Raw genomic sequence first — 26,926 nt, forward strand, 5'->3', positions numbered from 1 at the left:
TTATTTATGGTAAAAGCTTACTAAAAAGAGCCACGAAATTGAGAACTTTTGAACGGTAAAAATTGAAACATTTCGTGTGAAATGTTTCTCATACAAAGTAGAGTGTCCGGAATTTGAAGCTGTCCGTAATATGAATCAAAACGGTAGTTGTGTAGTTATAAAAATCCTTAAATTACTTCCTCTAGGAGAATTTCTGTCGAAAACTCTTGGGATTTTTTTTTAGAAATTCGTGAAGTAATTATATGTAGAATCTCAGGAGAAATTCCTTGTAGAATCGTTACAGGAATTCCTGGTAGTATCTCTGAAGCAATCCGATGAGAATCCCTGCAGAAATCTCCGGAATAATTCCTGGAGAAATTTTGAGAGGACTACCTGTGGAATACACTGAATGCATCCTCGAAGAAATTTCTGGAGAAATATCTCGAGTAATCCTAAAAGAAGTTGCCCCAGTGTAACCCTTGTAGGAATATTTGAAGGCATCTCTGGAAAAGTCTCAGTAGATACGTTTCTGGAGGAATGCTTGAAGAAATCTCTTGGAGAATTTCTGGTACAATCTCTGAAGAAATATCATGAGGAATCGCTTGAAAAATACCTTGAAGAATCTCTGGAGGAATCCCTGGACCAATCTTTGAAAAAGTTAATGGTGGAATTCTTGAAGATAATTCTGGAGGAATCTAAATAAAAATACTAAAGAAGGATTCTATGAAGGAATCACTGGAGATATTCCTATTACAACTTCTTAAGAAATCTATAGAGGAATCCCTGTAGAGATTTTTCTGGAGGAATTAAAGGCTAAATTTCTGGAGGATCCACGAAGGTGCTTCTGGAGCCTTCTCTGATCTGGTCTTAAAAAACCAGTTGAAATCAAAACTTCTTCGTGAAGAAATCTCTATCGAAATTGTTGTATACACTTAATTCAGAATGCCGAATCTCGGTTAATTTTAACCGAGATCCGCACAGCCGAGTAGTCGGCAAACAAATTTCCTGGGATCTCAGAAAATAAAAGCCGAGTATCAGTAAATCGAGCTTCGTTGCTAAGCAACCGGACAATTTGTTAGCTGAGACTCGGTTGAAATCAAGCCAGCTCGTGAAAAAAATCTAAGTGTGTATGGATAACTGTAGAGATCATCTGAATAAATTTGTGGTAAAATCGTTGGAGAAATCCTAAAAAAAATCCTAGAGAAATCTCTGCGAGACCTTTTGGATAAATTTTCTTCCAGCACCAATGTTTTCATTATCAATCTGACTAGGACGAAACACAACTTTCTATGATTGCTATACAACGCAAGTTCGTCGAACCAACATATTACACAGTTCGCGCAAACATTCGTGCAATTTGCACAAATGTTCGTGCATTGCACGCACTGTGTAATCAAAGCCTTAGTAAAAGCATACGTTTACAATACGTTCCACAATAAAAAAAAACGACAAAGTCATTCGGGAACCACTGAGATCTAAGCTATTGCTGCCTTGTATAGTGCAACCCATCTAAAACTGACTGCCCACATCCGACAGCACCCAGACGCCACCCGGTGGTTCTCTAAGCAAGCATCACTAATTCCCTTTTATTGCCCTCTCGGCAGGAAGCTTCTAATTTACTTTTGACTTTGGCCTAGCTGGCTACTGGTTCCTTGCGGTTGCGGTAGACATGCGAATTTTCTTCGTTTGTTGTACCGTGTTTCCGTTAACCCTATTGCCGGGAACGACTCATAGAACCGAAACAGCTTTACTTTTGAAGAGTTTAGGTGGGGGACGTCAGCTAAAGCCCAGCCAAAAATCATATTGCACCATATTCTTGTAGAAGTCTTTCGTATGAGAACTGATTTCTTGTTATTTTCTCTAAATTTCACGATGTACAGATTTTTGACATAAAAAAGATATGATATTGTCAAAAATTGACTGCTCATGTCGGTATATGACATTAATTAACAAAAATTTTATTATTTTGTTCAGAAAGAAGTTAGTTCCGCACTACCAAAATTTTCCGGAATCTCATAGATACCTCGTTTTACGGTATTCAACTTTTGCATTCTGACGAAGTCGTGAATAAGTGCGCTAACTCAAAACCCTCTTAAACAGAACGACCAATTCTGAGAAACACACCTTCTCAAACATATGAGGATGAAGTATGAAATTTATATGCCTAACCAACTTCATCAATTCCGAATTTGACTCACTGACGTTCTTTTTCTTCTTCCCAATTTTAGGCAACCCGACGGTTTGAATCAACAGGCCGGGAGTTCATGGCTCAGACGTTGCTGTTGGCCAAACAGTTGCGGCCTCGAGCGGCCTGGGGCTATTATGCCTTTCCCTACTGCTTCAACATGAACGGAGGATCCACGAGCAATGGCCAACGGGAGGACTGCTCGGCCGAGGTGCAGCGGGAAAATGACCGGTAATGTACTTGAAGTGTACACATTGCATATTTGAACATATTCATTTGTGATAATAGCGGGCCAAAGGTACCTATTAACCAGTATTCTGGAGATGGTTTCTCGATTATCTGCACAGCTTCACACATAATTTAAGCAACTTCTCATCATTTCAGTTTATTACTAACTAAATGTCCGTTAGACCTATTCACTTATGTAGCACAGTCTTTGATTTTCAAGTCCACATCCGTATCTTGACTGGCATAAAAAGAGTCTCTGGTACAAATTTCAACTGATTACATCGAGTTTAAGAGGTGCATTAAATAGATTTCGTTTGTTTTTGAACTATTTATAAGACTCAAAAAAACCAATATTAGACACAAACGTAACAAAACACAACTATTTGACCACCAAATAAAAAATGTCTACTAAAAGTTTGTCGAACAAGTAGAATTTTAAATTAATACACTACACGTTAATACTTCCAGTGGACTATTTGCCCTTTGAAAGAAGCACCATACTAGACAACGGACTAGCATGCAACGCCCAGTGGCACAGTCGGAAAACATTTCTCTCGAAAAGTTATTCGGCCTGAGTCGGGAATCGAACCCACACTCTTTAGCACGATGTGGCTAAATGCCTCGGTGACACTAACCGCACGCCTACGAAGCCCACAAATTCTGACTAGCTATCATGACAGTTGTGATTCAAGAATTTATTTTTATTATGTTTGTGCTTAAATCAGCTAAAATTTGGTTAAGCAACTTCTTTTAAAATGACAGTCGAAATACGGGTTATATGTTCCACTTAAGGCCTCAGCATAATTCACCAAAAAGCTTATACAGTCAATTCTTCATAACTGGATATTGAAGAGACCATCGAGTTTGGGAGGTATCGAGATACAGAACACAAAACCAGTACAAATGCGATCCAAGGCACAATCGAGTTAGCTATGAAAAACAACTTTTAATAAGGTTTTCTAACTCGATATCGATGTACGGAATATTGGATTAGGGAGAGTTGACTGTAAAATGAATAATTCTGTATGATTCTTCCGTGTTATCGAGCCTTCATAACAATTAACTTTCAAATGATGTATGAAGGTTTTGATTCCGTAACATGAATAATTTTGAATATATAGAAATGTGTGGACTTTTTATGATTCTTATTCTGGATGCTTCCTCACTTCTGCTTCATATTTCGGACACTTTGATTCGAATTCCGGACAACCCATGAAAATCATAATTAGAAAAGTCAAATCGCCAAACTACTAAAGCAGTTTAGCATTATAAACTTTCATACGTGTATATAACAAATGCCTATTTATCTTTACGTACCCGACCTCCAACAAGGTATTTTCAAATAGTTGCCATTTCGTCAATTTCCATTAGATTTTTTTAAATCACCCTCAGTTGACTTTTAAAAGGTACCAGTTATTTAACATAATCGAGGTTGTACTGGGGTCACAAGGGTGCCAAATTTTGGATACGTGATTAAAAATTCTTTTTATTTATTGCAGTTACAACACCGAAGTTTTTATGTAAAACGTAAGATAATGATCGATTGTTATCATATAAACATAATTTAAATTAGTGGACCATTCCGGAACAGCGTAGTCTGTTCCGCCAGGGCCTTTTTTGGGATATTTCCATTTCATGTTCAAAACTTCGACGTCTCAAACTTCGTGAATTCGAGAAAACTCGTCAATTGACTCTTCTTCTACCAAGGCACAATGTTCGGGCTCCTTCTAGAGGGGCGGCCAAAACTACTTAAATTTTTTTAAGATTTTTATGTTTTTAACAATAAAATAAACTACAAAATTTATAATTCAGAAATGCAATATTTCTCCAGAGGTACACACCATCTGAAAGTTTATGGTTCAACACTTTTATCGAGCATGAGGATGGAAAAAAATATTTGATTGAAGTTTTAATACTTTTCAATATTACACTTTAGTAATTTTGATGATTTTAAACATGAAAAACAACTCTTGTCGCCGCCATTTCGAATATTGAGAATCAAAAAGTATCCTTAGATCTTACAAAACACGCTTAATATTTTTGCAGAAATTTGCTGATTTGCAAGTTAGAGCTATTTGAATAATTTTTAAGTTACGTAATATGTGAATAACCCGTTGTGAAACAATAAAAACACTAAATATCATATTCAGATTACATATTTCATCGATTAAGGCAGTTTTGGCTTTGAACATACATATCTGACGTTTTCGAAGAGATTTTCAAAAAATTTTCAGCAATGGAACCGGACATTCATTTTTGCGGTTTTGGAATAGATGCGTTTACCCAACATTATTAAGCGAAAGGCACTTCCTAGTTTTTTGTAAAACGCATTTTTTTTTCACAAATTCGACAATAAAACAAAATTTAAAGCGATGATATGAAGTTTTTTCGACATTAGTATGCTTGATTGAGTATAGTGAACATGTTTGAGCAGAAATTGAAATTTTTGATTGCACTCAAAATTTCTTTTAATTAATTATTACTAAAAACCCTTTTTTTGGACCCGTTTGCCTGTTACTCGAAATTCAAAGCGATGACATTAAGTGTTTTCGATTTGATGGTGAAAGTCAAGTGAACATTTTCGAGCAAAAAAAAAACCGATGACACTTAAAATGTATTTCACCCAGAAAACCACACAAAAAAATTATTTCTTGAGCTTTTTTGTCTGTAAATTAAAATTGAAGGCTGTGACATGTAGTTTTTTTTAGCAAACTCACAACATAGATAATCTTTAAAAACTTGTTTACGGTCATATTTTACATGAACCTGTAGTACAAGGTAATTGCATCCTTCGTCTGGTAAAAATAAACTACTCTTACGCCATCTCAAAACTTTTGAGAAGTAAAATGCCTCTAAATTAAAAAAAAATTCCAATTATTTGCGATCTTGCGAAAAGTTATTCTTATTCTTCGTGAATTGCATTTTAAATAAAAATTACATTACAGGAAATGATGAGGCTTTCTACATATCATTCATATAACATTAAGAATAAGAACAAATGTTTTTGTAGAATACTAATTCATCATCGCAATACTTGGTAGTAACATCATTCATTTGTATCAACTCAAATAATCAAGCATTCGAAACTGACAGTCCCTTTCAAAAGTAGTAAACTTGAAATTACAAAACTAAAAATTGTGAATAGTATGTTTTGGTTAAAAAATGTTATAGAGTAAGGTGGGGCAAAAGTTCGACCTTAGTGGTATAATCAAAGTTTCCAGGAAAACAATAACAGTTAAAACAAAACAAATACCATACAGTGAACCTTCAACATATTGGCTATTATTTTGCTGAACAAACTTGTGTCAAAATATATACCCATTTTTAGTTATATCAGTTTCAAAATTGATTGTCTTATTCGAACTTTTGCCCCACCGGTGGGGCAAGAGTTCGAATCTAGTGTGGGGCAGAAGTTCGCTGGCTAAAATCCAAAATATCGATCCTTTTATGACAGGCATACTTTACACCAGCCGTAAACTTAAGTTTGCCGAAAAATACACACTAAATTTTCATCAAAAAATTGCCCAAAACCGGGTTAATTGTAATATACTCAAAAATAGCAGTTTTTCGCAAAACTATGTGGAAATGTAAAATTTTGGTGACCGTTTTCACACGATCAGACAAATTTAAATAAATTTGAAGATAATATGTGGATTTTAGGCAATTTGCAAATTTTTACGTGATTTTATACATGGGTCGAACTTTTGCCCCGCTGATTCGAACTTTTGCCCCACTATGGGCCAAAAATTGTTTTCAAGCATTTATGCAAAATCTAATTCACTTCAAAGCAACCTTATGATAGGCCTATAAACGCCCTTGCATAAAATATTGAAAAAGAATTTATCTTCAATTGGTTCCATGCAACGAAAGTTTGACCAAAAATTACAATATTCACGTCGAAAAACAACAAATAGCCATAACTTTTCCAAATCTCAATCGATTTTTATGATATTTGGAGTAAAAGTCTCTTACTTGAATAGTATTTGAACCCCAATGACATTTATAAGATTTGTTTTGAATTGAGCTAGAAATCTTAAAAAGAAACTCTTACCCCACTCGAACTTTTGCCCCACTTTACTCTATTTGTGTAATGTTTCAAGCTTTACAAGTTTCTAAATTATGTTTATCGATGAAAAAACGTTCAAAAACATCAGAATTGATTAGATCATTTGAATCGATCAGTTTGAAATTTATGATAAAAAATCATTTTATTATCAAACTGTGTTGATTTCTAAAAGTGTCCTTATTTGTATTGAAGGACACATTCTAGCAAATTCTTGTTGGATTTGCCTCATACTTTGCACTTTTGTTACGGACATATACAACTTAGATAAGGTACCGTAGGGCAAGTGGGTAATGGATTTTGCAAAGTTGGGAATCTTCAAATTCTAGAGACCTTAAATTAAAACATATGAGGTCGTGTATATTTTTTAGCTTGACTCCCACCAAATATAAACAGTATACTGAAATTGATTTTTATGTAAAATTGAAGAAAAAAGTACAGACAAAGTTTTTGAAAATAGTCTCGTTACTTTTCACTTGCCCCACAGGTGGGGCAAGTGAAAAGTTCATCGTTTTGAACAATAAATCCAAAAACTAACAGTTACATTCACGATTTCTATTACCTTTAACATTTGTTAAGGCGTCTCAATGAACAATAACATAAGTAACATGTATACAAAGAAAATTTTATTCTTGTTACTTGAATTTTCTTCTGTTCAGTTGTGTTTGTTGAAATGATTCGACAACATTTTAACTGCAACATTCCCAATGTTAGTTTTTACATCATGGGACAGCAATTGTATTTCAGCTCTGTAGATTTTTCACCGCTCGTTATCTGTTTTTAAGAAAGTGGGATATGACGTCGGATAACTCGTCAAAAGAAATCAAACGGGATCCTTCAATAAAGTATTTAGAAACTTTTTTATGTGGATACACCTATATACCCCATTTTTATGTTTTGAACTAGCTTTACATAGACATTCCACGAGATTTCCGTGCGTTGTCTTATATTGGAACTTTCCAATCAACGTCTTCCTTTTAATCGGCTGTCCGAAGTAAACATATTAATATCGTAATATTTGGCAACCTTATTTTTAGAGAAATTCCATGATTTGGCCATGATAATAGCTTTTAACGCTTTTAGTATAGTGTTTCTTGAATTATAAGCACGTTCTGTTATTCTATGATAGTTGCGAACCTTGTGTACTTATAGTTACCTAGAGAGAAAACACAAATTCAATCTCTAATGAGAAACTTTTCACTTGCCCCACGTGATTGGAAAATTGACGGTGTTTCAATTTAGTTATTTTTAGGTCTATGTCAAATTAATTCTAAAACTTTTTTTTATTGCAGTTTAAAACTGTCAGAGGAGATAACTTAGAAGTGGTACAGAATATTTTTTTCCGCAACTTTTTTCTACTGAAAATATTAAAATAAGATTGCACGCTGCCAACTTGTTACGGAGTACCAGTTAACAGGTTAACAATTTTTTGCTCTATTATGCAATAATGGTTGAAAAATTTCAGGATTCTTTTACCTACCGTAATGTTCTGAATGGCTTCAACGGTTTACGCCTGGTTTTTAAACGTTAATTCACATATTCAGTAAAATATACACATTATTTTCACTCACCCCATTTACCCACTTGCCCCGCGGTACCTTATATGAAATAAATGTCGAAATCTATTCAAAATGAACCATTACGCAACGCTTTTTCATTACACATCATTGCACAAAAAAAAACAGAAGATGCAAAATGACAATGAGAAAACCCGATATGATTTCTGATACCTTCAAGTGTTCTTTTTAGAAGTTGCAAAAAATGTGTTACCCAACTCAGCAAACCTCGTTGGATAAATGAACGACTCGTGCTGTAGACATCATCTTTCTGCAACTTGTTGCGTAAACTATTATTACATATTGGGAGGCCATTTTTGTAATCAAAGTCAAGCATTTCCGCGTTCAACGCCTAAAGGTATGCAATACCCTAAATAGTTTAGGTATTTTTTTAGATTTTGCCCGAAATATGCTTTTTATATAAAAGAAGATTGATTGATGCATAATTCTGTCGCAACATGACAATCAATCGATAACTATGCAGAAATATAATTTTAGACTAATTCTCATTGACTTATATTGTAAATTTGTATTGTCATATTTGTTTCAACATAAACACGTTTGAAGGGTTTTTAAATAAATTCTGTACTTCAACGCAATAAATCTAATCAACGTTCAATATTAACATTCTTCTATCCCGTTCAACTGTATTGATGTCAATCAATAGCTTGGTTCGATTTTTTCAGAAGTTTTACGGTATCCGTGTCTTTATAATATCACTACAAAGATTTCTTCTGGATTTCATTAAATTATTTTTACGGACTTCCTAAGGAACCCCTCCAAAAGCTGTGTTTAAAATAACTTCAGGAATTTTTGATAACTACAGCTCAGAGATTCCATGAAGAAATCCTAAAAAGATTTTTTCTACCATCGTTTTCTCTAGGATTTTCTCCAAGAACATCATCTAGAATGCAACCAATATTTTCTCCCGAGATTTTCAAGGATTTCCTACAAAATTGTCACACCCGATTTCTTAACGGTTCAATCAGAAATTCCTCTAAGAACACATTGAGGAATCACTCCAGAGGTTCCTCCTTAGATTCCTTCAGGGTTTTTCCGCAATATCAAGAAACTTGCCAAGGCAGCCTTAAAAAAATCAATTATTTTTACAAAAATGTCTGCAGGAAAATCTCAAGAATTTTTCCAGAAATAATAAAATATTTATTTTTTCATTTCATTTTCATATTTACGTTCTCTGAAGGAAATTTTTGGCCTTTTGAGGAAATCTTGGAAGAATGGAAAGAAAGGTCATAACACGGTGTCTCTGGTAGAAAACATTAATATAAAAAAATCAGTATCGATGAAACACCCACCAAATGAAAGCTTAGGCTTTCCCCTTTCATTTGAGACCGGTTTGAAAATGTTCTATCGGGGGGTCCTGAACATTTTTTTTTATTTTAGTAAGAGATACGTACCATAGGAGATCTTCTTCCACCAATAGTATGATACAATGAATCGCTTGTACCATATGATGACAACTCAATAGAACCGTAGAAGGCCATGACAAATATTTCTGGACAAACATTTGAAAAGGGCTGGAGAGGTCTTGAGCCTTTTTTCAGAAACGTTGCTGTTGAGCCCTTTTTTGCTCGCCTATGCAAACTAACACCACTACAGTGGCCGAAATTCCTATAAGCGCACACGCATTTTTCAACATTTGCGACTAGTTATTACATAAAACATTGACGATCTGTTACTAAAATGATATTTACTATATTTCCACTTGGTTGTATGAAAGACAGTCAAAATTAATAATTTTTCGATTTTGTGAAATAAAAATATCATTTTTTGGCCAGGAAATTCCTATAAGCGCACAGTGTCCAAGCTAACGCCATTTGTGTTTGCTTCACTCACACTACAAAAACTTGTCATTTTCTTTTGCTGCCGATGTAAACGGATGCGTGCGGAAAGTTTTGCGATTCGTGCACAGTGTTGTTTGTTGACAGTTTTCAAGATGCCGAAAGGAAAGTTCTTGGACGAAACGGAGCGAAGATTAATCCTTGAATTGAAGGATGTTGGCCAAAGTAACCGTGCAATCGCCAAGAGGATCGGTAGAGGAGAGACGGTCGTGCGAAATTTCCTGAAGAAAGGTGAGAATTACGGCATCCGGAAGAAAAACAAGGGCAACTCCAAGATCACCAACCGTGAGAGGAACCGAATTATCCAGCTTGGTGAAGCCGGGGAGCTGGATTCATCCGGTATTAAGAAGGAATTGGGTCTTTCCATCACAACAAGGCGAGTATCTCAAATACTACGTGGATCTGGACACATGTTGTACACGAAAAAGGCCAAAAAACCAAACCTTACTCCGAGGCATGTTCAGGCAAGACTGGATTTTGCCAGAAACCATATGTCTTGGAAGCGGGAATGGAACAACGTGATTTTTTCCGACGAGAAGAAGTTTAATCTTGATGGTCCTGACTGCTGCGCGTATTATTGGCACGATCTTCGGAAGGATCCGCAAGTGAAGCTGAGCAGAAATTTCGGTGGAGGAAGTTTGATGGTCTGGGCTGCATTTTCACGTAGAGGTAAAACCCCGATTGCAACAATTACTACCAGAATGAAGTCCGAAAACTATGTTGAGCTTCTGGACAGTGTTTTGATCCCATTTACGGAGGATGTGATGGAAAACGAATTTGTTTTTCAACAAGATAACGCTGCGATCCATGTCAGCAAGGCCTCCAAACAATGGTTTTTGGAGCGGGACATCCCAGTTATGGATTGGCCAGCGCGGAGTCCGGACCTAAACCCAATCGAAAATCTTTGGGGAATCCTCGCAAGACGGGTTTACAGTGGAGGACGGCAGTTCGGATCAGTTCGAGAGCTGGAAGCAGCTGTTAGAGAGGAGTGGCGTAAAATTCCTTTGACAATGCTGCAGAACCTCGTCGATTCAATGCCGAAACGAATTTATGAAACAATTCTGAAAAATGGTAAACAAACCAAGTACTAAAGTTGTTGTGTTCTTGTGATATGATTTTTTATGATCTGAAAATAAAGGTGCGCTTATAAGAATTTCCATACTCAAATCCCGTTTTTTCCTCTTCATTCCAAACTGTTTGAAAGAAAAGTCTTAGTAGTTGGTAGAGATATCATATTATCCGAATACCTAAAAGCAGAGATGATTTATTGAAGTATTGGACTTTCATACTACATGTGCCGGTGAAAAATGGTCATGCGCTTATAGGAATTTCGGGCACTGTATCAGAAAGATTAGTGTTAGCTCTTCCTGATAGTAGTATTGGTAAGCGTGATCGAGTTGAATTGGGCTCAACAGCGTCTTACAAAGACATTGTTTACCTATGTCGATGTGCCCTTTTTAAATTTTTGTTCAGATTTCCATAAAACAAGCTTGTTTTTGTTTTGGCAGTGTTGCTGTTCAGTTGATTATAAATTCAGTAATTAGTAAAATTGTATATCTTTAATCAAAATTTATTCATTTATACAAAACTAAAATGATTGTGAATAGTATTTAAAATTTTGATTAAAAAAATGTTTAGAGATTTGAAAGATTTTCAATAAATAACCATTATTTAGATTCAGTTGTATGCTACCGTCTTAAATTTCAATTATATTTTCATAAAATATTAATTTTTACGATTAGTAATAACCAAAGCGTTTGAAAACATTTACTCATGGATCATTACATTACCAATGGTTTCACAGATTGCAAAAAACAACTAAATTGGCATCAATGGTAGGGAAATCGGCGCTGCGTTATAACGCTTAATTGCTTGAGTTGTCGCGTTCTAGGGTGGTATAGCGAAAAATTGGTGCTTGTGTCGCGTGATAAGTTTATAAATTCATTGTTTTGGGTCAACATTTTGGTTTGCTGATTAGAGGTATGCCTGTTAATAATTACAATAAATATATCCCAATTTCACACCTAATAATAAATATATATATATTTACACTACACTCTGTCAGGAGACCTGAAACATGAAACCGAAAAGCCATGAAGACAATCGTTCGAAGATTTGCGTATTGTGTTTAAAGAATTCGTGTCTGCAACCGTTATCAGCAATAGTGGTTGATATTATTGAACAGTACATTCTTCACGACATCAGGATTACAGTCTGGTATTGTCCTACAAAAACAGTTCAAACTTTTGAATATAGCACTGTATAAATATAAATACAATTTAAAACCTACCACTCGAAGCATGTAATGATGTGAGAACAACAATCTCACCAAAACTAAAGGGAAAACGTGGTAGACACAGTAATGCAAAAAGTAAGTGCCAATTGAATTGGTTGGTTGTCGAATCTACACGGTTTACCACCCAACTGAGAATCTTATTCAACATCTGTGCAACCTAAAAAAACTCATTTGTTCGCTGATGACTTGTTTTTGATTAAAAAAAATATTTGAGCACCAGATGAGCGTTGCAGTTGAGCAGCTGTCTAAGGGATTTGGATGTTGCAATCGCCCCAAACATCGCTTTCAAAATCAGCAGACCTAACCAATCAGTTCAGGGGTTTTTAGAGGTAACACATTTGCACTTTGATTTGAATGATAATGCAGAAACTGTAATAACGTAAATGTAAATGCATATAAATGCGTTCAGGGGCCTTCCTTAGCCGAGTGGTTAGAGTCCGCGGCTACAAAGCAAAGCCATGCTGAAGGTATCTGGGTTCGATTCCCGGTCGGTCCAGGATCTTTTCGTAAAGGAAAGTTCCTTGACTTCCCTGGGCATAGAGTATCATCGTACCCAGTGTTGATAGACTCACACTCAAAATATCAATAAATACGCTCTCCCGTGAGAGCAAACTCATTAGAGATCTGCTTCGTAAATCTCACGCTTGATATTTTGATGCAAAATCAACTCAATCAACTCAAACCGTAAAAACTGATTCAGCCGCAAAACCCGGCAAAAACTCGTGAAACCCGAATGTTGTTGTTTACGTTAGAAAGGATTAACATAATTTTACTAGACTAACAAAAAACTATTGCCGTGTGTGAGTAAACTGTGGAAATACGAGACAATGAGTTGAAAAGGTGAGCCAACTCATCCATGATTTTTTGATTGCTGAGTTGCATGATTGACAACTCACGCGTGAAAAATCTCAAGCGTGAGTTGTGAGAAATTGAGTTTTTCACAACACTGATCGTACCTGCCACACGAGATACGAATGCGAAAATGGCAACATTGGCAAAGAAAGCTCTCAGTTAATAACTGTGGAAGTGCTCATAAGAACACTAAGCTGAGAAACAGGCTCTGTCCCAGTGAGGACGTTGATGCCAAGAAGAAGAACGTTCAGGGGTTAGTTGATTATGTGACGTCCTAAAAGGGGGGTTGGCCTGGGCAGTTCGATCTGCAAGCGATGGAGAAGGGTCCTTTAATCATTACCCTGTCGTTTATCGAGCATAATTCCGACGTCATCGGGACTCAAGGCCGATGTAAGGATACTGGCGAAAAAAAACTTTTGCTGTTTGCTGGTGCTTCTGGCGTTCCAGAAAAATATGGCATTATTGAGAAAATGTGGAAGACACTGTTGCTTTTGAATAATTTTAGGTGCTCCATTGCTGGAGACTTGAAAATCGTCAATCTGTTTTTCGTAATAATGTGAGGTAGTTCAACATTTCCTTGCCCATACTGTACCACACAAAAATGATTTATCCAATTTAGATGGTCATCCACGAATACTTCGTCACATACGCGTCCGCGAAATGGGAAAATCTCGGCTCGAACCATAAACTGGCGAAGCAGTTCTTCAATTATATTTAATATCCACTGCTTCAAATTGATCCAAATAATGTTGAGGAATGGGTAAGCATCAGCAGTTTGATTTTGTGATTCATAAAGATGACCTTAAAATAATTCTTTTATCACAGGTGAGGATCATCAGTTGCCAACGCCACAACAAAAGTGGATTCACCAGATGAAACTGTCAGAAGCTTTTGAAAAATCGGCATGTTTTGGAAGTGCAATGGGATCTTAGTTTGCTAGCAATTGTAATTTATCGTAATGTTCTGTAAATTATCTCTTTTAAATGAAAAAATGTATTTCAGGCGCTTGATCATTCTGTCAGGTACATAAAAGTTGTTTTCAAACGAGTCTGGATGATGATTTTGCAGAAAAGTTGAGAACTTTTCAAAAACGTGGATTGCTTACCCAATAGCTCGAAGTTCCATATTTCTGCTATCATATCCCGGAGTTTTGTGAAATCACAGGAAGTGGTTTGAGCAAATACGAGAAACAAGCCAGTCAAACCGTGCATTTCGATTTTCAAGTTGCTTGGAATCATGTTAAGGTTCCGGAGAACTCCGAAGCATATGATCGACAGCTTTTTTGAGCTGTAGTAATGTACAATAGTGAGCATTTGTAAGCCGTATTATCCGTATTTACTTTATCGATATGTCGTGTATATAATTGGTTTGAATAGAATGGTATAATGATAAATCTAAATCCTTTTTTATTAATTGGTTAACTATTCGTAGTACAATTTCTCATGGCTACCTAGATAAGCATGGAAGAAAATGACTGTGTGAACCATAATTAAGAAATCAGTACTGATAAAACGGCATTGTACTGTTTTGAAAAAAATGTTCAGGACCCCCCGATAGAACATTTTCAAACAGGTCTCAAATGAAAGGGGAAAGCCTAAGCTTTCATTTGGTGGATTTAGCGATACTGATTTTTTTATATTAATGTTGTTTTACCAGAGACACCGTGATAAGATTGATATAAGAATCAATCGAAGCTGTGGATAATACAATGTGGAATTTTTTTTTTCAAATTATCGTACGAAATCTTTCTGAATGATCGAAGAAATAACTGCAATGATTACTGTGGGTATGAAATCTTAAATGAAATTTTGAAGAATCTATGCAAATTTCACTTGAGAGCTTCCTCGGGAAATGTTTGAAAGAACAGATGGAATCCTTGAATGAATCGCTAGAAAAGTTTTTGGAGAAACTTCAAGCGTTGCAATTCCGCTAAACATTCTGCTCGTAAATATTGAGAAATTCATAAAAGTATTGTATTTCTTGGAGGAATTTTTGAAGCAATTCCTGGAAGTAAATGTGGATAAATTCTAGTTAGGGGACGCAACTTTCTCGGGCAACTTCAAACTTCTCGATAGCAGCTCACTGTATCAGCAGCTTCAAGGCTGCAACGAATTCAATCTATTATAATAATTTACAGTACAGTACACTGAATAACTTACATAATAGTCTCAGGACTTATTCTCTGAAATGCGAATTCCCTAACCGGCTATTTTAAACACTACTGGTCCTGCAGTTGAAGAAGTATCAGGCTCATCAGCACGCTAATTAATTGACCCTCCTGCCTATTACCTATAAAGTACTCCAACTGATTACAAACCATTCCATTTGACAGTTCTTCAATGGACTATAATGACAAGCATGTCAAGATACATACGGTATACAATGAGGAGGTTGGGACTCACCACATACGGAAGAAAATCACTGTTTAATTTCCAACAATTCTTGTAGGAATTCATATAAAAATACCTAGAAAGGAGACTGACTAAATAGGCGTAGGAATGTGGTGTAGATCTTCGTGGAAAAAATTCAAGAAATATATAGAGGAAATCCTAAGATAGGCTCTGCAAAATTACTGAAGGTAGAAATTCTAAAGAAATTTTGCCAAGCATCGCTCAAAACACCGCTATAAAAATTTCAGGGAGAATTGGTGAAGAAATCACTAGAAAAAAAAACTAGGTCAATTTCTAGAGGAGTTCTTGAAAGTTTTTCAAAAAAAATCATTGAAGAAATAACTAGCAGAATTCATCAAGCTTTTCCTCGAGGAGTCTAAGAAGAAATTCCTGAAGAACCTGTGAACCTCTTGCATTTGATAGCTGGATTCACTGGAAATAGTGACTTTAGAGATCATTTTGATTAAAGAGTGAGTTTGTGACTTTCGAGACCTTTCGTTAAAAAAGAGACGTTTTGGAGACTTGCATTTAACTAGAGACCAAATCTTTAAAAAGAGAAATGATGTACCAAGCCCGATACCTGCTTTAGCTTTTCTCTCCCACATTGGTGCACTGTAACCTAGTCTTTTTTTCTTTTATAAGTATCATTTCAAAATTACATTCATTTTTTTTTTGTTTCTAGGTGTTGTGAATTAGGCAACACTATCATCATAATTAGGTAAAGCTAAATTAAGTGCATCCTACATTTTTTTCTTTATTTCTTCCTTCTCGACAAAAGCATCCAGTGGCTGTTTGACGATTCGGATATCATCTTCCCGTCAGTTTATCTGAGGGAGAAGCTCGGCGCCGGAGACCGCATCAAGCTGATTCGGGGCCGCGTGAAGGAAGCTGTTCGGATGGCACGGAGGGCCAATGTCCAGCCCAAGCCCCGGGTGTTGACGTACATTCGGTACGTCTACACGGACAGCGTCAAGTACCTGACCGAGGTAAGTTTTAGTAGCCAAGCGTAGAAGCTCACTCGTCATGAGTCGAAACTTGACGGAGGCAATTGACTTGATAGCACATAAAAGCTGACCACGCGATAGTCAGAGTGTGGTTGAACTCTTTCCTTCGGAATCGTGATCTGAGATTGATTGCAAAACTATGGCAGTTAACGTAGGTAACAAATAGCAATAAATTTCTTGCTTAGTAGAGTGGTTAAAGTTCGCAGCTACAATGAAAAGCCATGCTGAAGGGATCTTGGCTTGATTCCCGGTCGGTCCAGGAACTTTTCGTAATGGTATTTTCCTTTACATGATATACGAATGCGAAAATGGCAAATATGGCAAAGGAAGCTCTCAGTTAATAACTGTGGAAGTGCTCATTGAACACGCTTTAAGAAGCTGGCTCTGTCCCAGTGAGGACGTAATATCAAGAAGAAGAAAAAGAAAGTCCTTTTTACCGAAAATTTACCGCCACTAATCCTACTACTCCCAATACAACTAAGCACTACAATGGTGAAAGCGCAGTCTTTCTGCACATCGACAAGTAATAAGTGAACTCAAGTCTAACAGTCAAAATATTTAAAACGTAATAAACAAGCGAATTTTCGCTTCAATTGTTTCCGTTTCCGAGTACCTACCTAGGCTTAGTATGGAAGTACAAAACAACGGTTACCTCACTACATGAGAACAATTAAATGCTTAAATAATAATTAAGCGCATTTGGGCCCCTCCAGAAAACATTCCCTCTAATGGAAATTGCAATTGTACCTGGGTACATTTTTAATTATTCTCATCGCCTTTCCCACCGATTCGATGCCGAAATTCCTAGAACTTCGACTTTGATGAAGAAAACAGCTCCGGAACGGAACCGGAACAAACAAACAGCTCCAGGCCGGTTGTTATGCAACGATCCATCTTCTTCCAACCGGGACAAACCGAGAGCAAGGAAAGCCGTTTAATTAAAAGTTACCATAATTAACATTTTTGCTCACCCACAAAAATTGACTAATGTCTGACCTTTTCGACCAACGGCGGCGGGCACGGTCACGTTCGCACTCTGAAACGAACGGTCAATGAAGATGACGAAGATGGACACCGGCAATGGACGGGTGAACAAGTTTCGGTTCGGTTAGGACCTATTTAGTATTGTGGTTTTTTGCTGCGAATGTCCAATCCTTTTTTTCTGTAAATTGGAGCACGTGTTTCCTTCTAGACGGTTTGTCTCTGGATATTTGATTGTCCGTTCGCAGATGCAGAATTGGGAATGGTTCACAAAATTGTTCATCCTGATCCGGATAGGAAACACAAGTGTAATTTTTGAAACGCGTATTAAAGTTATTCGGAATGAGAGTTCCTAGGAAGACGGGGCTGATGTAGTGGTTAGAACTCACGCCTCTAACATCAAGGACCTGGGATCGAATTCCATCCCAGAGATAGTCACTTATAACGTAAAGTTTCGAGATGAACTAGCGCAGTACTAAAAATCTCGTTGATAAAGAAAGAAACTTGTGGAGGAGCTGCATGAGTATGTCGACAAAAGAAGCAATGTGCACTAAGATTTCGAATAGTGGCGCGTTCACTTTCGAAACCATGGGTAGGACAAACCTTGGGAAATAGTTTGTGCACTTTACTGTTTAAGAAAATGTTAATCCCATGGAGGCTGGAAATTAAAAGTTTCTATATTTTTGAGGAGCTCAAACGCAAAAAATAGATGAGTGTTATTTTGGTCGGTTTTGAGTTGAGGGAATTCTATTGTTTCCAAGCGTTCTAATCCAAATATATTAGGTGATTTATTAGCGCAACAAAAAAAATAGCATAATTGGTCGGCGTTAAGTCAGAATGGACCAATTAACATTTTTCATAGTTTGAGAAAAATGGGTTCAAAGCCTAACGCTCTGTAATTTTTGAACTCGTTTAAATTTTGGTTCAATATTTCTACACATCTTTGCGTTACATCCAAACAATATAATTTGAAGTGATAAGCATGAATCATAATCCAAACCTCTGATAAAATGATTTTTAGATGGACTATGTATACTTGGTCCACTCTGACTGAACTAAAGACCATCGTTCAGTGAGTTGGTTCACTCTGACTGAACAATTTCTAGAAAAAGAACAATCATTTGATGCTTGCATGGTCAAACTGGGTGCATATCTTCAAGATAAACATATTATCAAGACCTTTCAACAACAGTATCAAAAATTCTTCAATAATCCATATCTTCAATACCGAAATCAGTGACATTACGATAGCTTGAAAATTGAGGTTTTGCAGGGTCAAGACATTGAAGACCAGAAATATTCAAATATGCGTTCAGTCAGAGTGGATCAAGTGAAAATATCGAGTACCGCCCAATATATACTGCTCCAATAATACACCTTAGAACTACCATAAACTTCTATCGGACTCTGAAATCGACTCAAAAAATATGCAATAATCAATCAGTTTACTGCTTTTTGACACTTGGTCCACTCTGTCTGCACAGATATTGTTGCAATTTCTGACCACCTACTCAAATAAAGTAAATGGCCAGAAATCAAAATAAGATCCATCGAATTATGTCATATTTATGGATTTTCATTGATGAATAGGAAAGAAAATAATTACATGTAGAAAAATCTGGAAAATGTCTTGCATTTTCTAGACTTTCTCAGCGCACTGATCATTTTCGTTGTTATGGTAAAAGCAATTGGTCCACTCTGACTGCATACTTTTATTGATTTTTATTGGTCATCCAAAGTAAATTTATAACATATCTCTCCCAGTTATCAACATTTATCAAATCGGATAAAAGTGAAATAGAGATAACGTTATTTAGCATCTAATTACAGAATAATCCGATTTTCCCAAGTTTTGTACTTGGTCCACTCTGACTTAACGCCGACCAATTCTTAGAAGACTGGCTTGTTTTCTTGACTCCTATACAATTTGTATAGACTGAAAATTTACTGAAAAAACTTCAAAGTAGATTCACTCAAAACTAAGTTTTTATCTGACACCGCATTTGTGGACAATTCTCTATGATATAAAACTGTTTTTGAGAGTCCCTCGCGAAATCACGCCCCTCAACAAGTACCTATCACTGTATATATTTTTTAAGAATTTCAATAGAATCAAATTCTGGTGTTCAGGTATTACTTCAGAAATTTCAAAAAGAGTTCATTTTGTGATTGTTTTCCAAGGAATTTCTCCACGAATTTTGTTTCTTCCTTCTACTTCTTCTATCTGGCGTTACGCCCCCACTGGGACAAAACCTGCTTCTCAGATTAGTGTTCTTATGAGCACTTCCACAGTTATTAACTGAGAGCTTTCTTTGCCAATTGACCATTTTTGCATGTGTATATCGTGTGGCAGGTACGAAGATACTCTATGCCCTGGGAATCGAGAAAATTTCCTTTACGAAAAGATCCTCGACCAGCAGGATTCGAACCCACGACCCTCAGCTTGGCTATCTGAGCCCTGAATTTTGTTTAGGATACTCAAAAATCTAACCTGAGTTTTCCCAAGTAGAACCACAGAAATAAAATATCTCCAAAGATTATTTCAAAATTCCTCCAAAATTTTTTGAGTAGTTTTTCAAGAAAGTCCTAATTCCTCCAAGATTCCCGGTCAAAACGTCAACTTATCAACGGTTCAACTTGTCTTCCAGGATTAATATAAGATTTCAACTAGAAATTTCTCTGAAGATACCTTCATCAAATGCTCCTTATAATGCTGTAGTATTAACTGGTGTGAAGTTTTGAAGATTATATGCAGTAACAAATAAACTGCAATGAGTAATGCTTGGACGAAATGCTAGAGAAATTCCTAGAAGAAATAGATTTGTTCGAAGAGACCCTCAAAGAATTTTGCATTTCTGGCAGGAAATCAACATGAACATGAGGATGAATTCCTGCAGGTTTTCTAGGAAAAACCCTTGTGGTTATTATCGAAATTCAGTAGAAATATTTGATAGAGAGTAGTAACAACTGGAAAGTTAGGTTGAATGATAAGTGAAAAACATGTCTGATTCAAAGTAATATTTGAGGAATTCATCAGAAGTAGTAGGTTTGGAAATCTCAAAGAGTAATTCTTTCAAGCATCCTTTGGAAAATCGCTGGATGAATTTGTAGAATAATTGATTGAGAATTTTTTAGAAAAAAAATCTGAGGAGATCCCGGTAGAAGACCCTGAAGTAAAATCACATTCATAAATCCTGAAGCTTTTTCTCTGGAATCTGAGACGAAATACTTGAAGAGATTGTTGAACCTATTATAGTTTTTGGAGGATTCTTTGGAGCATGTACAATTTTGCATCAGAATTCAATGAAAGTAGAATAAGTGCAAAATAGGTACTTTAGATGATTCTACCCCATTACCCCGAAAACCATTTCCCCAAATGACATTACCTCGAATGCACCATTATCAGGAAATGTCAATTCTCCGAATTTACAATTATCTTGATCTTGATTATTCTTGATCTCCGAATTTACAATTATCGCACTTGCGCAAAAACTGGACAGTTACATATCAGGTGATACGAAGTTCCATAATCGGAGTCACAACTATCATACACAAATGAGTCAGCACGCTGAATATTTGCCATGTGATAGCTGAGTCGGCAGTGGCCCATCAGGCGCTCTGACCAAGAGACTGCAATTCTACTTTGACATATTTGATAAATACTTCGCCACCCTTGGAGATGGCTCTGTAAAGTACAATTTTGTTTGACGACACGACTCCAAACTTTTCCAGCACTTCGAAATTTCTCCATCGTGAGCTAGCTCATCCGCCAATTCATTTTCAACGATGGAAGAATGGCCAGGTACCCTTACAAGGTTTACAGAGTTGACTGAATTCAGTTCCTCAATTTGAGTTGCGATAACAAGCTTCGACCTTGAGTTGGCCGAAGCAAGAGCTTTTATAGCAGCCTGACTATCTGAACAGAAGTATATGATTTTACCCATTACGCGCTGTTGAAGTGCTGATTGCACTCCACACATAAGAGAAAATATTTCCGCCTGAAAAACGGTGCAGTTTCTACCAAGTGAGTGAAATTGATTCAGCCTTAGCTCACGAGAATATACTCCTGCACCAGCTCTACCTTCAAGAAGGGAGCCATCAGTGTAACATACTATATTGTTTGATTTACTTCTCTCCAAATATCCAGACGTCCACTCTTCCCGTGAAGGGAATTGTGTGGTAAATGTCCTGTAAGGAAAGTGACAAGCAATTGTGAGATCACTTGGAGCAAGGACAATTTTGTCCCAATTCACCAAAAGTGGAAACAACGAAGTGTGTGTAGATCTACGATTCACTGGATTTTTCTCCAGTAGATACAATACCCATAAACGGTAAGAGCAAGAAAGTGCTTCTTGTTTAAGATGTATGTGTAGTGGCACAACGTCGAAAAGAACCTCAAGCGCTGCCGTAGGAGTCGTAGAGAACGCACCAGACATCGCTATCGCTAATTGGATTGTTCAAACTTCGCCTTTATGCCACCACCCAAGACATCCATATGTCAATTTCGGTCGAACAACTGTTGTGTAAATCCATTTGATATACCTGGGTTTGAGGCCCCAAGTTTTACCAAAGGTTCGGCGGCATTGACCGAAGGCCATGCAAGCTTTTTTGACTCTGAAATCAATGTGAGGTGTCCAAGAAAGTTTTTAATCTAGAACGACTCCGACATACTTTACCTGATCAGTCACATTAATTTCGGTGCAAAAAAAGACGTAAAGGTCCAATTCCAACGCGGTTTCGTCTTTCCGTAAAAAGAACAATGGATGTTTTGTTCGGGTTAATCGAAAGGCTCTATTGGCGACACCAACTCTCGACTACCTGAAGAGCACTTTGCATCAGGTCGAACAGAGTGGTTATGCACATACCAACTATCAGAGCTAGATAGTCGTCGGCAAATCCATATGTTGGAAAACCGCTATTATTGAGTTGCCTCAATAGCGTATCTGCTACGAGATTCCACAAAAGTGGTGACAAGACTCCCCCTTGGGGGCATCCGCAAACACTCAATTTTCGAATCGCTGCTTGACGCAATGTCGAGAAGAGATGTCGGTTTTTGAGCATTTGATGAATCCAATTGGTAATCATTGTAGGTAGCCCATGGTTTCGTGCGGCTTCCAATATGGCATCGAAAGACACGTTATCAAAGGCACCCTCAATATCCAAGAAAACACCCAAGCAGGATTGCTGCTGAGCGAATGCTTCTTCGATATCGTATACAACTTGGTGTAAAAGAGTCACAGTGGACTTTCCAGATTGGTAAGCATGTTGATTCACATGAAGAGGCATGTTTGCCAAATAAACATCACGGATGTGATGATCGATAATGCGTTCCAGACATTTCAGAAGAAAAGGGGTCAGACTGATTGGTCTAAAACTCTTTGCTTCTTCATACGACGCATGTCCTCCTTTCGGGATAAACTTTACAGTAATATCACGCCAGGATCTGAGAATGTAGCCGGTAGCAAAACTGCTTACAAGTAGCTTTTTCAAAACATGTTTGGTAAACTCAAATCCCTTTTGGAGTAGAATAGGATAAATCCCATCCGCTCCTGGAGATTTGAAAGGAGCAAAACTATTAAGTGCCCATTGAATCGGGTCAGTAGTTACGATACTACGAGCCGAGGCCAGAGACTCGTAACCACATAACTACATGAAAAGACATTTGAATCATCCAGAACATTGCTACAACAATTTGGAAATTAGTCAATGATGTTGTAATATTGCAATATTGTAACATTGTGAGATTACTTCATATTTTCAACATGAATTCCTTTTGGAATACGGACCGGAACAATCGGCAAAGACCACAGCGACGAATATGGACTAGCGATTGGAAACTCGGTACGTGGAACTGTAAATCTCTCAACTTCATTGGAAGTACTCGCATACTCTCCGATGTACTGAAGACCCGCGGTTTCGACATCGTAGCGCTGCAGGAGGTGTGCTGGACAGGAGCATTGGTGCGAACGTTTAGAGGTAATCATACCATCTACCAGAGCTGCGGCAACACACGCGAGCTGGGAACAGCTTTCATAGTGATGGGTGATATGCAAAGGCGCGTGATCGGGTGCTGGCCGATCAATAAACGAATGTGCAAGTTAAGAATCAAAGGCCGATTCTTTAACTTCAGCATAATCAACGTGCATAGCCCACACTCCGGAAGCACTGATGATGACAAGGACGCATTTTACGCGCAGCTCGAACGCGAGTACGACCGCTGCCCAAGCCACGACGTCAAGATCATCATAGGAGATTTGAACGCTCAGGTTGGCCAGGAGGAGGAGTTCAGACCGACGATTGGAAAGTTCAGCGCCCACCGGCTGACGAACGAGAACGGCCTACGACTGATAGATTTTGCCGCCTCCAAGAACATGGCCATTCGTAGCACCTATTTCCAGCACAGCCTCCCGTATCGGTACACCTGGAGATCACCTCAGCAGACAGAATCGCAAATCGACCACGTTTTGATCGATGGACGGCACTTCTCCGACATAACCGACGTCAGAACCTATCGTGGCGCCAACATTGACTCCGACCACTACCTGGTGATGGTGAAACTGCGCCCAAAACTATCCGTCATCAACAATGTACGGTACCGACGCCCGCCCCAGTACAATCTCGAGCGGCTGAAACAATCGGATGTCGCCAATGCGTACGCGCAGCATCTTGAGGCAGCGTTGCCGGATGAGGGCGAGCTCGATAGGGCCCCTCTTGAGGACTGCTGGAGGACAGTCGAAGCAGCCATTAACGACGCTGCCGAAAGCATTGTCGGATATGTGCAACGGAGCTCAAGAAACGATTGGTTCGACGAGGAGTGCCAGGAGGTTTTAGAGGAGAAGAATGCAGCGCGGGCTGCAATGCTGAAGCATGGTACGCGGCAAAACGTGGAACGATACAGACTGAAGCGGAAACAGCAAACCCGCCTATTCCGGGGCAAAAAGCGCCGCCTGGAGGAGGTGGAATGCCAAGAGATGGAGTTGCTGTACCGTCCTCAAGAAACGCGGAAGTTCTATCAGAAGCTCAACACATCCCGCAAAGGCTTCGTGCCGCGAGCTGAGATGTGCCGGGATAAGGATGGGAGCATCTTGACGGACGGACGCGAGGTGATCGAAAGGTGGAAGCAGCACTACGATGAACACCTGAATGGCACAGAGAACACAGGCACAGAAGGTCAGGACAGCGAAGGCGATGGCTACGTCAGCACAGCGGACAGCGGAAATCAACCAGCTCCCACGATGGGGGAAGTTAAGGATGCCATTCAACAGCTCAAGAACAACAAAGCCGCTGGCAAGGATGGTATCGGAGCCGAACTCATCAAGATGGGCCCGGACAGGTTGGCCGCTTGTCTGCATCGGCTGATAGTCAGAATCTGGGAAACGGAACAGCTACCGGAGGAGTGGAAGCAAGGCGTTATATGCCCTATCTACAAAAAGGGCGACACACTGGAGTGTGAAAATTATCGTGCAATCACCATCCTAAACGCCGCCTATAAAGTGCTATCCCAGATTCTCTTCCGTCGTCTATCACCTATAGCAAACGAGTTCGTGGGAAGTTATCAAGCACGTTTCATCGACGGCCGCTCGTCAACGGACCAGATCTTTTCCGTGCGGCAAATCCTCCAGAAATGCCGTGAGTACCAGGTCCCTACGCACCATTTGTTCATCGATTTCAAGGCGGCATACGATAGTATCGACCGCGTAGAGCTATGGAAAATCATGGACGAGAACAGCTTTCCCGGGAAGCTCACAAGATTGATCAGAGCAACGATGGACGGTGTGCAAAACTGCGTGAAGATCTCGGGCGAACACTCCAGTTCGTTCGAGTATCGACGGGGACTACGACAGGGCGACGGACTTTCGTGCCTATTGTTCAATATTGCGCTTGAAGGTGTTATGCGGAGAGCCGGACTTAACAGCCGAGGCAAGATTTTCACGAGATCCGGACAATTTGTTTGCTTCGCGAACGACATGGATATTATTGGGAGAAAATTTGAAACGGTGGCAGATTTGTTCACCCGCCTGAAACGCGAAGCAACAAGAGTCGGGCTAATGGTGAATGCGTCGAAAACAAAGTACATGCTGGTTGGCGGAACTGAGCGCGACAGGGCCCGCCTAGGAAGCAGTGTTACGATAGACGGGGATACCTTCGAGGTGGTGGACGAGTTCGTCTACCTCGGATCCTTGTTGACGGCTGACAACAATGTTAGTCGGGAAATACGAAGGCGCATCATCAGCGGAAGTCGTGCCTACTATGGGCTCCAGAAGAAACTGCGGTCAAGAAAGATTCACACCCGCACCAAATGCACGATGTACAAAACGCTCATAAGACCGGTAGTCCTCTATGGGCATGAGGCGTGGACTATGCTCGAGGAGGACTTGCAAGCTCTTGGGGTTTTCGAACGCCGAGTGCTAAGGACGATCTTCGGCGGCGTACAGGAGAACGGCTTGTGGCGGCGAAGGATGAACCACGAGCTCGCTCAACTCTACGGCGAACCCAGTATCGTGAAGGTAGCTAAAGCTGGAAGGATACGCTGGGCAGGGCATGTTGCAAGAATGCCGGACAACAACCCTGTAAAGATGGTGTTCGCCACGAATCCGATCGGAACAAGAAGGCGTGGGGCGCAGCGAGCTAGGTGGATTGACCAGGTACACCAGGACCTGGAGAGCATGGGTTACAGTCGAGGATGGAGAGAAGCGGCCATGAACCGAGGGAATTGGCGAAATATTGTTGGCGAGGCTTTATCAAGATAATTGATGTAAAGCCAAATAATTGTTAAATTATCCTTTTGGAAAACAACCATTCCTTGTATGTATATTTTTTATCCAAAAATTTGTTCCGGAAAATGTCCCCGGATTCAACTAAAAAAAACCTTAACCTTTCAAAAGTGCAAAGTCTTCCCTTGCAATTCCTCCAGAAAAATCATTGATTCTGTAAAATCCTATACTGAGATATTTCGCTGATAGTGTTACTTAATTTTCCTCTGTGAAGTCCTACAAGTATTTATAACAAATTGTTTTGCGAGGTTTTTTAAAACTCCTTCAGAAATTTTTCTTAAATAGGTACTGTGTGGGATCGAAATCCGTGCACCTGAGAAATCAATCTAAATTCGTCGACTTCGTACAAAACGCCTACTATTTGTATGAAGTCTACATAACAATTGCGTCAAGTGTACATAACAATTCTTCATTTTTTATGAGAGGATATTCCTCAAAAAATTTTCTTGCAAAATCCATGTGCAATTCAAAGGCGGCATTCTTATAAGCCTTCTGAAAAAATTCTAAGAAATACAGAAGTCTAGGAAGGAATTCTGAGAAATTTCAAGGCTGATTTCAAAACAAGGTTCTGATGGAACTTCTTGAGACATTTGTTTTTCAATTCATTAGAGAGATTTCAAATATCCTGTAATCATACACATCTAGAGAAAAATTATTGATGATCTTTTATCCTTATCAATAATCAATTATCGTTGGTTGTCCATCTGTTGTTTCTTCCAAAAACTTCGTACAAAAATCTTCAATTCTTCAAATGGAAAA

The 26,926-nt window shown here is 38.4% G+C and overlaps 1 protein-coding gene across 1 annotated transcript in view; it reads left to right on the forward strand.

Moving 5' to 3' along the window:
- Positions 1 to 26,926, forward strand: part of LOC5578235 (hyaluronidase A) — a 195,576-nt gene that overhangs the window by 124,411 nt on the left and 44,239 nt on the right. Inside the window, exons 5-6 of the mRNA XM_021854299.1 lie at positions 2,208 to 2,395; positions 16,187 to 16,394. Coding sequence (XP_021709991.1) covers positions 2,208 to 2,395; positions 16,187 to 16,394 — 396 coding nt within the window. The remainder of the gene's footprint in view (positions 1 to 2,207; positions 2,396 to 16,186; positions 16,395 to 26,926) is intronic.

This window comes from Aedes aegypti, chromosome 3 (assembly GCF_002204515.2).
Source record: "Aedes aegypti strain LVP_AGWG chromosome 3, AaegL5.0 Primary Assembly, whole genome shotgun sequence".
NCBI classification, from domain to species: Eukaryota; Metazoa; Arthropoda; class Insecta; order Diptera; family Culicidae; genus Aedes; species Aedes aegypti.